Source organism: Chelonia mydas, chromosome 13 (genome assembly GCF_015237465.2).
Source record: "Chelonia mydas isolate rCheMyd1 chromosome 13, rCheMyd1.pri.v2, whole genome shotgun sequence".
In the NCBI taxonomy this organism is placed as follows: domain Eukaryota; kingdom Metazoa; phylum Chordata; order Testudines; family Cheloniidae; genus Chelonia; species Chelonia mydas.
This window is the reverse complement of record NC_051253.2, coordinates 6,252,812-6,266,412: the sequence shown is the minus strand read 5'-3', so window position 1 is coordinate 6,266,412 and position 13,601 is coordinate 6,252,812. Positions and strand designations below refer to the sequence as shown.

At 42.1% G+C, this 13,601-nt stretch overlaps 1 protein-coding gene across 3 annotated transcripts in view; it reads left to right on the top strand.

Annotated features, from left to right (window-relative positions):
- COL20A1 (collagen type XX alpha 1 chain) overlaps nt 1-13,601 on the top strand; it is a 95,296-nt gene that overhangs the window by 54,767 nt on the left and 26,928 nt on the right. For all 3 annotated transcript variants that reach the window (XM_043527475.1, XM_043527477.1, XM_043527476.1), the window contains exons 22-26: nt 1,020-1,058; nt 4,323-4,461; nt 6,458-6,600; nt 6,974-7,083; nt 12,666-12,824. In XM_043527475.1, coding sequence (XP_043383410.1) covers nt 1,020-1,058; nt 4,323-4,461; nt 6,458-6,600; nt 6,974-7,083; nt 12,666-12,824 — 590 coding nt within the window. The remainder of the gene's footprint in view (nt 1-1,019; nt 1,059-4,322; nt 4,462-6,457; nt 6,601-6,973; nt 7,084-12,665; nt 12,825-13,601) is intronic.

Below are 13,601 nucleotides of genomic sequence, written 5' to 3'. Positions count from 1 at the left end.
GCATCCATATATTTTGCTCTCGCTGCCTCAGGGATGCTATAAGACTGAGCAGAGGATTTCCTGAAAAGGTGACCGGCAAAGGATATCCAATTGTTTTTTTTTAAAGATTAAGTTCCAAAATGTAATAACAAATGAATAAAAATGAAAGAATGCTCTTAAGTTCAAATTTTCAGAATTACATGGACATGCATAGTCTTTGTGTGCAATTACCACAATTGCATATGCACATTTTGTATGTAAATACCTGCACAGATTTTGTGCATGTGGTTGCTTTTACTCGCTTCTGACGATCTTGGCTTTACCACTTAACAATGATGCGGAGAGACAAATTTTGCAAAAATGAAACCTCAGCTCCATGCTCAAAAATGGTTGGGTAGTTGTGTTCCTTTGTTTTGCAATGCAGTTAGAGCAATTGTTTATGCAAACTGGCAATTACATATGCATTATATGTTTAGGTGTCCAGACTACAACTAACCAGGAATGTCAAAGAAAAAGCCCATTATAACTGCGTTTAAGTCCACAGTGGGCGAGCAGTAGTAGAAGATTGAGTCAAAACAAAGTTATGATGAAGGTGCCTGCTGATAAAGGACAATCATTTCAAAGGCTTGAGTGATGAGTGAGCCATGCAAAACCTGGCAAACTTCCATGTTGGCATGTGCAGATTGGCTAAGTGCATATGCAGCTTCTTGTCATAGACCCAAGTTTGCAAAGAGTACAAATTTTCAACCAGTGTGTCTTCAAGCCATTGAAAATATGGCCCAAATGTATGCCATTGGATTGCCCATAAGTGTAACGATTATTGCTACCATCAGGCTGGGTCCTGGCCTCAAGAAATTGACGGTATTGAAGGCTACTGCAGTATCTGTGCCAAGATGTCTATACAGACTCACTCACTAGGTCTCCATGTGATTTCCATTCTGCTGCAGACCACAGCCATGTCTGCTTTATTCCTGTAATAAGTTGCCAGTTTGGCTTCCATTGGGTCTCATGATTTTTCCCCTGTTTTTTTTCTCCTGCAGCTTGCCCCACTATCAGTTCCACTGAAGGCTCTCTGCAAGGTACCTTACTAGTTCTCAGTCCCAGGTGGGCTCTGTCATGAATGTGCACACACTGTCTGATCCTGACTAATCTTTAATCTGCATCGCTGTTACGAAAGCTTGCCTGGCACACATTAAAGTCATCGTCCCCACACCCAGAGAGCCGTTGCCATGTCAGAAAGTCTGATGCAGGAAACCTGGGAGAGCTCAGCAAATGTCTCCCCTCAACACCTTCATTTGCTTTCCCTTTCCCCACCACATTGGGCAACAGAAATACATTTCCCTGTTGAACTGAGGATCTTATTTCATCCATCCAAGCTAAGCAGGTAGATTTATGCACTTCAGCTCTCCCATCATCCACCTCTGTCAACCTTTTTTGGGGAACAGCTAGCGGAAAGGTGGGAATTGCAAAGCCCCTAAGGAAGTTAGGGATCCAACTTCCATTGCACTGCAAGGCGATTTGTGTCCCTAATGCACTTAGGCTCCTTCAGTAACCCCCGCCTAAAATTTTTCCCCTTTCCTTCCCCCAGTGTAATCTCTGCAGGTTGTAAAGGATGTAGACATGCCTAGGGCTGCTGTTAGGACTCAAATGGTATATATTTAACTAGGGGAACTCTATTTCCCATTTACCCACTGTAGGACCCATTATATATAGTTTGCCACCTAGGAAGTGACTTGTACTGCCTATATGGCAGCCCCAGCCCCACATCTTCCCAGAGAGATCTAGTGGTCAGGGCTCCAGCCTGAGATTCAGAAGACCTTGGATCAATCCCTAGCCCTGCCAGGGAGTCCTTTGGAGTCACTTAAGTACGACACTGAGCTCGGAGCTGTGATTCCCAGCTCGTGTAGACATACCCACGCTAGCTCTGGTTGAGCTAGCACCTAAAAATAGCAATGCATCTGTGCTGCATGGGCCACAGTTCAGGCTAGCTGTCCGAGTACACGTCCAGGGGTCAGGCAGTGCTCGGGGGAACCATCCGTGGTGCTACTAACACATAGCTATTTTTAAGGTGTCGCTTGGGCGGAGCTAGCATGGTGAGCTGGAAATCACCCCTCCCAGCTCAAATGTAGACATACCCTTCGTCTCTCTCTGCCAGAGTTCCCCAACCATAAAAGGGGGATAACGATAATAGGACTTCTCTGCCTCACAGGGGTGTTTTGAGGATATATACGTCACAGACTGGGAGGTGCTCAGATCCTCTGGTAAAGGGGGCCAGATAAGTATCTAAGATCCATAGACTGCCCTGTTTGACCTCTCTCCCCCATTCCTGCAAGACTATTCAGTCTGTGTATGTCCAGGCCAAACTAATTAAGCCATAATACCCAAGCAAACATCTCTTTGCCTGTATTTCTCTGTAACTGTCTTACATGACACAGGTGATTCATCAAGAGAAATAGCCCAGTGCCATAGCTGTCTCACTGGTGGATTAATAATACGGTTATAACTGTAATTTAAATTTTGCTTTTAAATACTGTTATTATATTTGATATACATTTTAATGGACATGATAATATACCAATCCCAGGGTTCTTAAATCAGAGAGAAATGGGTCTGAAACCGGTCAGAATAATCTGATGAGCTCTCTGAACACTGCATAGTGACAATGTGCATTATAGCAGCCCAAGTGCAAAATACCCACCAGAACTAAGATCCAATCAATAGTAAGTGGTGCTGAGGTGGGAGAGTACAGATTGAAAGGGAAATGATGTGATGAACTTGTCCCCCTTTCTCTTTAAAACAAACTGGTTATTTCCCCTTACCCTCCCCAGCCTGCTGTAAGTTCCGATAAGCTAAAAAAACCCCAACCCCCCGACTGCAAGGTCTGCTTGTATTAAAATCTGAAATAAGAAAGTGACTCATAGAGCTTTAATGATGAGCTGGGAAAAAGAGATGAAGCTACATGAAGCTGGAGATGAGATGTCAAAGATGTCAGGGGAAAAATCTTTGTAGACCGCATAAGGCAGATCACACCTCTGGGCAATACTTGAAAAATGAAGAGAGAAATGGAAATACTTTACTTTACCAACTTTCATGACTCTCGCACATGAGAGGATACATTTTGCAGCAGAGAATAATTCTCTCTTTTTTCCCTTTCCTAAGCAATTACTGGACAGAATCCACTTCTTTTATGATAATGTTTGGCATCAAGTTGAAAAGGCAGAACTCATTATAACTTGTGGTTTTTTCAGAGCAAATTTTTTAGGGTTTTTTTTTCCATTTAATAGATTTTAAAAAAATGCACTCTTATTTATTAGGTCTTGCTACAGTGGCTGAGGCCCTTACAAACCGTAATTAATTCATTCCAGGAACAAATAACTCAAATATATTTTTAAGGTTCCTAGGTGACAGACTGTATTTACCTATCGTTTATAAAACTCAAGGATGTTAAAGCAAGAAAACAAGTTAATGACCTTCTGGATCTTACACTGCTCACATAGTGAACAAACATGTCATTTTTCTCAAATGTAAAAAATATCATATTTTATCATAAAACCACCTTAACTCTGCTCCATAATAAATATTCATTCATCATTTATCTCAAAATAAATCTTTTGGTTGCATGGCCAGTGCCTAATCAACTAAGCAACACTACCTTCCAGCTAGCTCACTCAGCCTCTCTGGGCTTTTAATTATCTCTGCTGAAAAATGTGCTTAATAATAATTCTTTGCACCTGCCTAGTTAGTTTTCATCTGTGGATCTCAAAGAATATCACAGGGGTGAGCATTGCTCTCTCCAGCCAGCAGGTGGCCTAACCAACACAGATCTGAAGCATTTTGTCTGGTCTAATGAGTAGACAAAGGTCAACCACTTCAGGGATTAGGCTCTGTTCCCACCAACTCTGCCACAAACTTTCCCTATAACTTTTAGCAAGTCACTGAGAGCCAAAGTTTCAAAAGTGCTCCACCCATTGTTCCAAATGGGTAGAATTTGCAGTTCCCAGAGGCGGGAGCTGGGTTCTGGGCACTTTGGAAAATCTAGCCTAAAAATTTTCTGTTCCTCTGTTACCTGCATCTGGAAAATGGATCTGTGCATATTTCTCCTAGGCCAAAGGGGCACCTTGATGAGAAACACGGAGCATTCAAGTCAGAACACTGACACAGTGTGCAGAGTGTTTTGATCAGGCTGATGATTCGTTATACCTACTAGCCTTCCTCCTTACTGGAATGCACTTGCCCTTGGAGAAAACAAAGAGCAACCATTGCTGAGGCAGATGCCTTACAAACCATTGTTTTCCTTACTATCTCAAAGTGTTTCTTTCTCTGCCCTTCTCTGACTGCACCAGGATTTGACATGATGGAGGCTTTTGGACTGGTGGAAAAAGAATATGCCTCCATTAAAGGAGTGGCCATGGAACCATATGTGTTCAGCGGGACCCGTACTTACACTCTCTTCAGAGATATTCAGCTAACCCAGAGAACAAGGTAGTTTGGGAAGATAGCTGAGAACCACATTGATTCCAACAAAAGTTTATTCTCTGTCTGTTGCATAAACGTTGGCTCTGGTCCACACAATGAACGGTATCGACTGGTGGGGGTGGGTGTAGATACTGGCCTAGTGAACACTCAACTGGCATTTCCTAGTGAAAATAGCATGAATGCTAACCCCACCCTAGTGAAACTGAAAAGCATGCAAAGATTTTTTCCCCCCCTTAGAAGACATGTATTCTGTGCTGATCGATAAATCACCCCCTGAACTGCCTCAAGATGGATCACGTGATGGGACATGTCACAGGAACTTCATTGAATACAGTGGAGTGATTGGGGCATTGAACTTTTGCAAGGCCAAGCTCAGATTTTAAGTGCCTACTGGCACCTTCCCTGTTTTAGCTGTGTGCCTTCAATATCACTGTTGTCCAGATTTAAGTGCTGAAAGACTGCATATGATGACCATTGAGTTCTGTTTAATTGTCCTCTGTTGGGGATACATTTAATTCTTTCCATGACCACTCCTCTCCTCATCCACATGCATTTAAAAGACCAAAGTTTCAGCTAGAAACCTGATTGGGGCCGGACCTTTTTAACCTCTTTCACCCTTTCCCCTAATGTTCCTGGTTTGCAGTCTGACAATTACTGTTGTAGAATACAAGCTTATAGCTCCACTGGGCAGCTTGACTTTGATGGACAAGAAGGATTAACCAGTGACTTTGGAATGTGACTTGACTGTGCACCTCATTAGTTGGGATCCTTCTCAAAGTCCTATGCATTGTCATGGGTCAACTTTCATTCCAGGCAGTGCCAATGACCCCAGTAGCATTATGGAGTATAAATCATGGCAGATTTGACTCTTAATAGTCAGTTTTATTTTATTTTGAAGCCTAATTACTAAAGCACTGGGATCATTTAAATCTTATTTAAAGAAGCAAAGCTTCTTACAGTAAACAGAGTAGGGGAATTCAGAAGGCTCTAAGTAATTAAAAAAGCATAGACAAATCCATTTGCTCAACCAGTAGGAGTATCAGATACACAAATATGACCTTCCAAGGACATTATATAATTTAAAACAAAACAAAACTTGATGTTATGTTTGAAGCAGTCCTGAAAAGATTGTTGAAGTGTTGTGTATCTACTCATGCAAATGTGGCCCATACAGATTACGAATGTATCTGCGACATGGCTAATTTTGCTTTCTTCATTCAGTTTTGACCTATGCCTTTTGAGTGACATTTGCATGCAGTGAGTGCTTTGTAACAAGTTTGGAACAGAAATCTAGAAGAGAAAGCAAGACCTTCTCAGGAGTCCATGGCTTGACTTGTTACATGTCCTCTCACGGGTTTCATTTTTGAGTCCCAAATTTCACAAGTAATCTTAGTATGGCTCATGTGTCTTTTTGCAAGGGACTTCTAAGTACCTCTGTCAAGGCCTGAAGGTCTTCTCCTAGTTTTCTACCCCATCCATCACAGCCATCATTCATTCTTCTTGACAAGGAGTTTTGGATAGGACCCTTTCAGAGCCCATCAAAGTAACTCGATAAGCTACCAGAAGTGTCTCTTTTGAATAATGCAAGGCTGCATTCACTGTGTCTTCAGCATTCCCTGACCCAACACAGGGAGTGAGAGATTGACCATGATGGCTGGACCTGTACCTCCCTTTTGATGCTATGACAAGGCCACAGGGATGCCCTGCACATGCAAAATTCTAGGGCATGTGTTTTTAAAACCCAAGAGGAATGTACAAAATACGGAGCAAATTCTTTACTGGGGTAACTCCTTCAACTTCAACCGAGTTACACCAGCAAAGGATCTGGCCCTGTATTTGATTTCCACAAATGAGCCTCACTCAGGCCATCATGCCTCAGTAACACCACTCTGTCTGTAGCTCAGAACTGTTCTGGTTGTTGGTTGCCAGGAAGGTAGAACATTAGCCCCCTGCCATTCATTATCATTAGTCACTGAGCTGACTTCTGCTTGTCTCATTCCAGTGAAGTGCTTCTCTCTGGGATTCCGTCTGTGCACACCATCAGCATCCTACTCCGGCTCCTTCCGGAGACTCCCAAAGTGCCCTTTGCCGTGTGGCAGCTAACAGATGAGGACTTCCAACCACTCCTCGGGGTTATACTTGACTGTAAGGTTTCATGTAGTATAGATCAGATTCAGGTATTTGAAAGAGTAACAGAACCAACTTCTATACTCAGTTGGACAGTTTTATTATTGAAACTTGCCAGTGTCCAGCATGAACATTTCAGAAGCTATCGAAATAACATATGGAAATGTTTTTCTGTGTAGTTAAAAACCCACTAAAAACTCTAATTTTATTTACTCCATTTTGCAATATATGCTTGACTTTGACCATTATTTTCCTTTTTTGTGCTTTTAAAGCTTGACAAGTATTAAGTGTTTCAGTATGTTTAAGCCTATATTTTTTTTTCAACATGCTGTAGGTGAAATCAAATTCTATTTTAATTCTAAGTTCTTATTTGTCCTATTTTCCCCTGTAGCCAGTAAGAAATCCTTGACCTATTTCAATCATGACTACAAGGCTGATTTACAGGAAGTCACCTTTGACCAACAGGAAGTGAAGAAGATATTCTATGGGAGCTTTCATAAGGTCCTTATCAAGGGAGGGAGTAACTTAGATCATTATCTCACAAGGGCAGGCTGAGAAAAAAATGCAGTCAGTATATATTATTTGTACTGAAGAGTGGTTATGAGAATGTTCTTTAAAAAGTCATTAGCCAATTGGCCAGCCTGTTTGTGTTGATTTGCAATTGTAAGGAATTTTGAGCCATCCCATATGAAAAATACGTATTTTCCAAGTATTGAACATATCTAACATAGTTAGATATATTTAAAAGACGTATGAGTATATAAAATATATCCACACATTACAAACTTGGCTAACTGTCATATTTAAAATGTAATATTTGATGGAAACATGAAATGCTACAGTAGTGAAATGTATGTAATGTATGTTGAATCACGCGCTTCCTTTTTAAATATGAAATTTTTGCCAGTTTTGTACAGTATAAATATTTTATATATTTTCTTGTAAACGCGTTAGCAAAGATATAACCACCCTGTGAAAAAATATGTATTTTTCTCCATAAGGGATGCATTATAAGAGCTAACATAGTAGCTCTTTCAGTTCACTCGCCTTGATTTTAATATTGCCCGATATGTGTCTCTCAGCTGATCTGTTTATTGGCGTGTATGCATGTCCATTTATGATGCAGTGTTGTAGTCCCAATGGAGCATAGAATGGTACTTATGTAACTGCACTATCCCTTTTTCTCTGGATATATCGTTGAAATGTCACCTCTAGTCCCAGCCAAGCAAAGATTTAAGCTTTTAAATTGTCCCTTTGAAGTCAGTGAGACTACTGAAGGGCTATTGGCCTTAAAGTTAAATGTATGTGTATGTCTATGCAGAATCGTGGTCTAAGTGCAAAAGAGTTTGCGAGTCTTCATCTAGTCCTGACCTCCACCATAAAATCACCACTCAGTTCAGCAGAAGGAATCGTCTACTCACGAGAGGCAAAGGACTGGAATGGCTGATTGCAGTATGAACTGGGGTTGTAGAGGATAGTCCTAATAGTAGGCGTTTGTGGGGGACATGGGATAAGCTGTGAAAGGGCCGGACAAGCTAGGTTAGCACGGGGTTACAGGTCAGGGTGTAGGTGAGTGCCACGTAGTGCCAGGGGAGCTTGCCCAGTGGCTGATTGCTCTATTCCTGGCTCTAACTGGAGTCACCAGTTTCTCTTTCATTCCCATCACTTTCTTCCTCATATAAGAGTAATAATTAAAAAGGGAAACGTAGGAAACAGGAAGGTACTGAAGTAAGGCAATTGGGTATGTGATAGACCCACAGTTTGTCAGATGGCCACAGCTGTTCGCTCTGCTAACCTATAAAAAGGTGAGTTACCATGGAGCACATTCCAAGGCAATATAGCCAGTGGATAGGCACAGGTCTGGGACTCAGGAGGCCTGGGTCCAATTCCCAGCTCTGCCACTGACTTGCTGGGTGACCTTTGGCATGTGTCGTCATTTCCTGTGCCTCAATTTCCCCATATGTAAAAATGGGGATAATGATACTAACCTCCATTCTAAAGTGCTTTGAGCTCTAAAGATGAACAGCGCTAGATAAGAACTAGGTGGTGGTATTATTCCACGCTGACGTGCCAGAAGTAGTAATTTTTTAAGCTCAAAGTTGAGGGCACCTAGCAGGTTTGTCAGAGGCTGTTAGAAATTAGGCTGTTTATTGCCTTTTGATTTTGGGACAACAACATTACAAAGCGGTGGAAAACAATGGCTTTTTGTGGAGCATCCTTCATACATGATCCATAAAACACTTTTGCAGAGAAGATCAGTCCTAACCTGAATAAAAGGGGGCAAGTAACACAAGAAGTAACACAAGATTTCAAGAAGAGAAGTAACTCTGTGTTCTGGAGGCTGGAGAGGGGGATGGTTAAAGATAGATGGGTCAGCACAAGATAGATGGGGATTTGGAGACAGGGAGAAATGAGGGGAAAATGGCGAGAGCTGGGGCACTCTAATTTCTCACCTTGTAAAGACAGAGTGTTCTTTTTTCTATTGCACTCCCTACAGCCTGTATCTAGGCAGCAGGCACTCCTGAGGGGATTGCCTCATCCAGAGTAGGTCGTGTTTTATTCCTGAATGCCTCTTGCAAGAGGTTGGAAGAGTGTCTTCCCTCCCAGGACCTTCCATGTGGCTTTACCTTGACACAATGCAAGCCTTGAACACTCTAATTAAAAGCCCAATGTATTCAAGAGGGAGTAAAACAAAGCGTCTGCATAGCGCGGCTTGGGCCCTGCCTGGCAGGATCTCAGCTAGGTAGGTGCAGTTCAGTTTATGGAAAAGAAGCCATGTCACATTTATCATCTCAGGTCTGCTGTCCCTTTCTTCTTGGCCCCTCGCCTGGGGCAATTTGTCAGTGAGATCGCCACTGCCCTGCAGGTGACTGCCATCCGACCTGGCTCCTATGCTTTTCAAGATTTTTTTCACGTGCCTGGCTTATTACCATCCTCAAGCCCCCTCACACAGTAGTCCCCTGTGCAGAGACACTGGGCGACAATATTGTTCTGTCTCTTATAATTCTTATTTTTCCTGAAGTCACTCCGCAGTGTAGCTGCTGCACTGGAGACACTGATTAAGTTCCTGTTTTACTGCCCACCTTCCAAAACTTGAAAAGCTCCTTTGAAGGGGTCTCTGCACAGTTCTTCCTCAGCCCAACTTATTACTCCTAAAAGCATCTCTCTCTGCCCTTTCTTCTAGCTTATGACCAGGCTTTGGAATATTAATGATCTTGGTTGGAGGTGTCAACATAAATCCAACTTGGTCTGCTTTAGTTTAAAGAGGCAGGACTCACTTTTTGCCTTTTAGATCCCTCTGAACGTTTTTTCCTTTAGATTGAATCTGAGCTATTGTCATATTAAAGGCAATCTGTCACAGTCTTCATTGCTAGGTCTAAAACGCTTAGTGCTACAAATGTTCAGGTCTTTTTTTTTTTTATTTTACAAAGAAGCTACACAAGAAGAAAAAGAATTGAAATGGACTGAAAATCAAGCCTCAAATCCAAACATCCCTGATGTATGAGTACATTCATTTCTGGCTCCAAACTTCACAGCTCAGTCCTCTTCCAGTCATGGAGTCAACAAAAGCTGCAGATCTAACTAGTCTATATATCTATTTTAGGTACTTATATGGCCACCATCACCATGTTATCTGACTGCCTCACCATTCTGAAAGTATTTATTCTCACATTACTCGTGAGCGAGGGCAGTTCCACGATCCGCCTTTTACATATGGGAAACTGAGGCACAGAGGGGCGAATTGAGTTGCCCAGGGTCACACAGGCCATCTATGGCAGAGCAGGGAATTGAATCCAGGTCACTCAAGTCCTAGGCTGGACCACCCTGCCTCCCTGAGCAATGGCGTAGGTCCCATCTAGATTGAGATTTTTAATTTCAACATGGATTCGTTCCTAGTTGTGAGTGGAGACAGGCAGTACATTTTGAAACTTTACTGACTTCTCAGGTTGCTAAAGCTGCTTATCGTTTGGCTGTGTGCCTTCTAATTCCCTGACCAGACCCCCAGTGGCAGGTATAATCACTCAAAAGTGCAATGCCTGTAGTGTACAGTATTTGTCATGATGAAGGCATGGATTTCAGTCTCACTCAAAGCTACAGTGAAGTAGGCTTCCAAAAACACCTTTCATGGTGCTTTAAAGCAGTGACAAACACAGTGGGGATTTCACATCCCATCCATCAATCGGTACACTCTATACTGCCTATTCCCTTAAATGTCCTGCATACATTTTCACCTTTAAGTGTTTTTTGTTTAGTTTTGTGTTAAATATGCAAGAGAAAAACACATTCTTTTTTCCCATCTGTAGCAAACATCATCTTTGTATTTGCTGTTAATAACCACTTTCGAAACAGAATAATAACTATGAGACCAAGACCAGCACTAGAAGATTATAAAAGGAAAGCCCTGCATTTTCATGTGTGGCAGAAAGAGAGATCTTTGTGTTAGAATACAGGCCCATTTTCAGACGCCTTTCATAACGTAGCTCAGGGACTGCTAATGGGGTATTCTTTCACCACTAGTTCACCACTTCAAATCTGGACCAGGTTGCTAATGACAGTATAAATGGTTGGGAGGGAAAAACTAATAATTCCCTGCACCCCTCTATGAATTTAATTTATTTATTATTTATTTGAAATTCAAAAACTTAGAAAAAGTTTAACTTGTATGACTGAAAATCAGGGAACGTTTTAAAAAGAAAATTTCATCAAAATTGTCCCCAACTTTTTTTTTAAATTTAGAAATTAAAACCCTCCACCCAAATTAGCACCTTACAACTAGACCTGAGCAAATAATGGACTTTTTGGTTTGGGAGTCCATCTGAAAACTTTGGGGGGGGGAGTGGTTTCGTTCCAGCTGAAACTGACATTTTTGTTGTTTGATTTGAGTCAAACAAAACAATTTTGGGGTCTTTTCATTTTGTTTCAGGTAATGTTTGGGGTGTTTTCTCACTTTTTTTGTTGTTGTAAATTAGCTATATTTCAAAACAAAGCACCATTTCGTTTCAAAATGTCTCAACATTTTGTTTCAGAAACGTCAACACAAATGGTTAAACCTTTCCTTTTTATTTTTTTTTGCCAGCTAAAACGATTTGCTGAATTCGACCCGAATTCATGAATAGTTGAGGAGTTTTGAAAAAATTCATTTTTTCGGCAAACTTACTATTTGCCAAAAAAATTGTCCTGCTCTACTTAACAACTGTCTCAGTAGACAACCCAAGGACGAAACTAATTATGGAGGCTGATCTACTTCACATCACAACTCCAGGGATGGCTCCTCCAGAAGAGGGTTGACATCCAATAGTGGGCTCTTATGGCTCTGTAGGTGCAGGCAAAGTCTGATTAACTATATCTCAGTTTACTCAAACTCTTGGTTATCCCAAGCTCGTGTATGTCTTTCAGGGTTTGACTGCAGAGGAACTGTGCTCCAGCTCTCAGCCCTATCCTGTGTCCCTTTTCTCCAGCCCAAGAACTGGCCACGAGGAAGCCAAAAGTCCTGTGCTCCAAAGCCTTCAGTGCATAAAGTGGGCTGTTTGTTGTTGTTTTGACGGAAACTGTGTGCTGAAGCTCACAGCACTTTTTGCCATCTTTACTGACACTGTTATGGGCTGAAGGCTTCTGCACACAAGGATTCCTGGCTTGCTCAGGGCTGGCTGGGGGAGAGGCCTGGGAATCTGAAGAAGAGCTCTTCTCTTGCATAGCTCCTAAACTCTGCAGGAGTATTGAGGAGCTGAGGAGCTGGCTGTCCCTGGGAAAACTGTCCCGCTGTTCATAGTCAGGGGAGCTAAAAATAGGAGATCCTGAGTGCAGATTTCAGTGCTGGTTGGACTAGCCCTCCCACCCCCTTCTCCCTCGTCTGAAATTTTGATTCTCCAATGGTTTTGATGTCCCTTAGGACAAGGTATTATTGTCCATGGAGGAGTTCACTCTCTAGGGCTTTTACCCAATATCTTTTGCGATCATTACATGCACAAAAAAAGATGCCTTTGATTGGCGAAGTGGATATGAACTCTGCCAGATACATGATTAAAAAGAATCCTCCGTCCAACAGGTGGGGTCCAATGCATCTATTTTTAATTGTTATCCAGGTGCACATAGCTGTGAGCCATTTCAGGATCAAACTCTACTTGGACTGTAAGAAAATAGCGGAGAAACCGATCAATGCTATGGGAAGCATCTCCTCTGCCGGCTTCATCATGCTAGGAAAACTGACAGGAACCAGAGGACCCAGGAGTGGGTCAGCAGCAGTAAGTCCAGTGTTTATTAGTTTTAATGAGGAGCCTTGTGTCTAAATTCAGGGTTGGATGGGATGCAAATCAGAGAAGAACTACTGTCCCCTCCCGCCATTGGTCTTGTGTTGAGTTCCCTCTGTGAAGTAGGGAAGTGTTATACACCTATTCAGCTTTTGAAATTTGATGAGCATTTTTAATGTAATGTTTTGCACATTCTCCTCCTGCCTTTGGGAGTTTGTGATGAGATGTAGCACAGCATGTGTGTGCCACGTAGCCATGTCATCTCGCACCCTGATCTGTGGGTGAGCAGCTTACATGGTGCTTTAATACTGCATAGTCTTGGAACCTGAGGACATACAGATCTTGTTGTAATTGGCTGAAAAAGGCAGGAGGGTTACTAGATTGCTTCTAAAAGAGAAGGCTTTATACATCTGCTCCCTTGGACAGGCAGCAGCCACATGCTAGTAATCACGGGGGGCAACATGTTCAGATGGGTTTCATTTGGTCTAAAAATCTCAAAAGTGCACTGTCCCTGAATGACTGTCAAACAATACTGAGAGCACTCACCATAAATTACAACTCAAAAAACCTTCTCAACATTAGACTCAGCTGCAAACAAAAGCCCACTTTTGCCCCACAGGTAAAGGAAAAAAAATAAACATCTTGGCTTTGCCCCGTGCCCTGAAGATCAATGGTCTTGGGCTGATTGACCCATTAGAAAAGCAAGCACCAGAGACAAAAAGCACCCTGAATCTGATTCTTCATTGCCTTATACCTCATGTTGCCATTTAC